This window comes from Chaetura pelagica, unplaced genomic scaffold, assembly GCF_000747805.2.
Source record: "Chaetura pelagica isolate M959 unplaced genomic scaffold, ChaPel_1.0 scaffold938, whole genome shotgun sequence".
Lineage (NCBI taxonomy): Eukaryota > Metazoa > Chordata > Aves > Apodiformes > Apodidae > Chaetura > Chaetura pelagica.
The window spans coordinates 186,389-189,303 of NW_009954221.1; the positions used below are offsets into that span (position 1 = coordinate 186,389).

Below are 2,915 nucleotides of genomic sequence, written 5' to 3' on the forward strand. Positions count from 1 at the left end.
CCTTGTGCTGCTTCTTTGCTCTGCACTTATCTGGTAGTGCAAGAGGCCTGTTCATTCTGTCCTTGAGCGAATCAGTGAAAAGGCGTCACTCCTCTTTTGCTGACTTGAAAGGCATTTGTTGTTTAGGTTTCTATACAGGGGAAGAAGAGGGACTGTTCCCCACAGGCAGGCTGGACCAGGACCCAGCTCTGAGCATCTTCCTAACCCGCAGCACCCCCCAGGCCCAAAAGGGGGTAGTCCCTCTGCTCACCTCCATCTGCTCTGCTGCAGGGGCCCCAGGGGGTCAATTCCTATATACCTCAGTTTTGTCACTGGCTCATCCTCTGGCTGCATCTCCCCCCTCTTCTGGCTTTTCCTACAGGGTAGTGCCCAGCCAGGGAGTGGGGGCAGTGCTTCTGCAACCCATGTCAAGTGTCCTCAAGGGGCTGATGCCAGCAGAGCTCACACAGCCCTTGCTGCCCAGGTGCAGGCCCCGGCCAGGTCTCACTCCTGCTGTGCTCAGGTCTCCACCACACTGAGCATCGAGCCACTGCTTTCTCAGGCCTGGCAGCTGCAACTCATTCTGCTCTATAAAGGAAGCCTCTAGTTCATACTATGGTTTTCCCTTCCCAAAAGGGTCTCCAGGTCTGCAAGCAGACCCAAGCAGCCCCGGGTGGGCCAACCCCAGCCCGGCAAAGTGATCTGGATCCACAGGGGGAACTGGGCTATGAGGATGATGTGGAAAATCCCGGGCACACATTTATCTGCGAGAATCCCGCGGGGCTGGGCTGGGCTGGGACGCGGCGTTCGAGGAGCAGGGAAGGAGTTGCGTAAGGCCGAGTGCTCGGGCTGCAGCTCCGGGCGCGCAGAGCCCGGCAGGGAGAGCGCAGGAGGTGCAGAGCTGAGGGGTCTCTCCCCACACACACTGGGCCCATGGGTGGGCCTCCAGCCCCCCCTGCTCTCCTAACACTGCCCGGCCAGCCCCGCGGGCACTCCCCTCTGCTACAGAAAGACCCCCGACCCTGACTGTCCATTGTGCCTGTCCTGGTTTGAGCCAGGACGAAGCCAATTTTTCTTTTTTACTGATTTTTTTTTCCTTCAGTAAGCTTTCTTGTAACTAGCAACAGTGTGTTCTGCTAGGCTGATAAGACAGTGGAATGTTTTTCTAACTACTGAGGCTTCAAGGCTGCACCTGCACTCTGCCGGCTCAGACACTATGGGGAGATCTGTGACCCCCCCGTAGGAGGCTGAGTTAGATGGACAGCAAAATTGGCCAAAGATATTCCATTCCATATATCTACGTAAGCTCAAAGGAAGGTCAGAGATCACAGAAGACAACTTCCTTCCTTCTTCTTCTCCCTTCTCTTCCATCCATGGCTGGTGTCCGGGGAGGACTCTGTTCATCCATCACCGTCGATCCTCAGGCTTGATCTCTCCTGACCCCCATAACTCTCTGCTTTCTCCAGCAGCAGCTCCGGGATTCCTCGGGACTCTTCCCAGTTCAGGGAAGTGCTGTGGGAGTTGCTGGGGTGGGGGGAGGCGAGAGGGTTTTTTTTCCCATTCCTGAATATATTTGTATATAATTGTATATATTTTCTTGTATGATTCATTAGTGTTTAATTAAAGCTGTGTAGTTTAGTTTTCAATCCAGCCAAGTCTCTCTCTTTTTCTCTCTTTCCTTCCCTACCTGGGGGTGGGGGGGAGGGGATCGAGAGCATTGTTGTCGGACCCCAGTCAAACGGTGACAGTGCCTCAGAGCTGAGCCAGGCTCCTGGCTGGGGGAAGCTCTGGAGGCTCAGCCTGTTCCAGCAGGGAAGGAAAAGAGGGACACATCCTCATCCCATCTCACTTGCTCTCCCATTTTCCCTTCCATTCCCATCTCATCTCCCATGCTAGGGCCATGACCCCCTCCCCGCGGCAGGGACCTGCTGAGCTTGACTTGTCCTCAGAAAGCAGGATGCAATGAACTGGGGGGGGCTCAGGGCAGCCCCCACCTGCCTTGCCTTCCTTGGGGGGGGAGCCGGGGCTGATGGAGCAGGCTGGGTGCTATGGTACCCTGTGTCTGGGGATTAGTGCTTGGAGGCCAGGGACAGAGCCAGGGAATGCCATGCCAGGAAGGAGGGAGAGGCCCTGCTCTCATGTTAGGAGCTGCACAATGTGTGCCCCTTCCTTTGGGGCCTGTGGCACAGCCCAAGGGATCATCGTGTCCAGGAGGAACAGACTGCAAACATGCAGACATGCAGCAGGAGGTGCAGAGAAGGCCCTGTGCAGCCTGGGCAGGGGGATGGCACCCCCTTTCCCCAGGCTGCTGCACCCACTGGCTGGCTGGGTGCTCAGCCCAGTCCTGCTGCTCTCAGGAGACCCTGGGGACACAGCAGGGCTGGGCTCAGCCATGCACAGCCCTGCGGTGGCATCTGCCAGCTGCAGGGAGGGGTTTCTGGTGGGGCTGCCTGGTGCCATTGGCTGGCACTGTGTCACGCCACGCTCTGGGGACAGAACAGGCTCTGCCCACCCGTGGGAGGAAGGCTGGTGTGCAGCTGGGGTTTGGGCGGGTGAGTTTTGCAGAGTGGTTGCAACGAGGGGGGGCCTGCCAGGGTGCCACTGTGCATACACGCAGTCCAGGGGGGCCTGAACCTGTTCGCACAGGCACACACCTGGCAGGGAAAGCAATCCCAGCCGCACACTAAAGGCACGTGGGTGTGCACGCTGAGCCCTTGCACTCGTGTCTGCAGGGCTGCCTGCACCAGCCTGCAGCCGGGGCTGACAGAACAGGGAGGGGACAGGCACCCCGTAACACTTTCGAGCCCCCGTGGCCTGTGTTTGCTGTTTACCCGGCGTTTCCAGGGAGCCAACCGTCCTGCTGTGACTCACACCGGCTGGGGCCGAGTCGCCCTCATCACAGAAGAGCCCTAAAACAGCGCTTTAGGAACCTGGGG

The 2,915-nt window shown here is 58.3% G+C and overlaps 1 protein-coding gene across 1 annotated transcript in view; it reads right to left on the minus strand.

Annotated features, from left to right (window-relative positions):
• FAAH2 (fatty acid amide hydrolase 2) overlaps window positions 1–333 on the minus strand; it is a 50,695-nt gene extending 50,362 nt beyond the window's left edge. Inside the window, exon 1 of the mRNA XM_010003461.1 lies at window positions 251–333. Within this exon, the coding sequence (XP_010001763.1) occupies window positions 251–333 (83 nt within the window). The remainder of the gene's footprint in view (window positions 1–250) is intronic.
• Window positions 334–2,915: the final 2,582 nt, after the last annotated feature.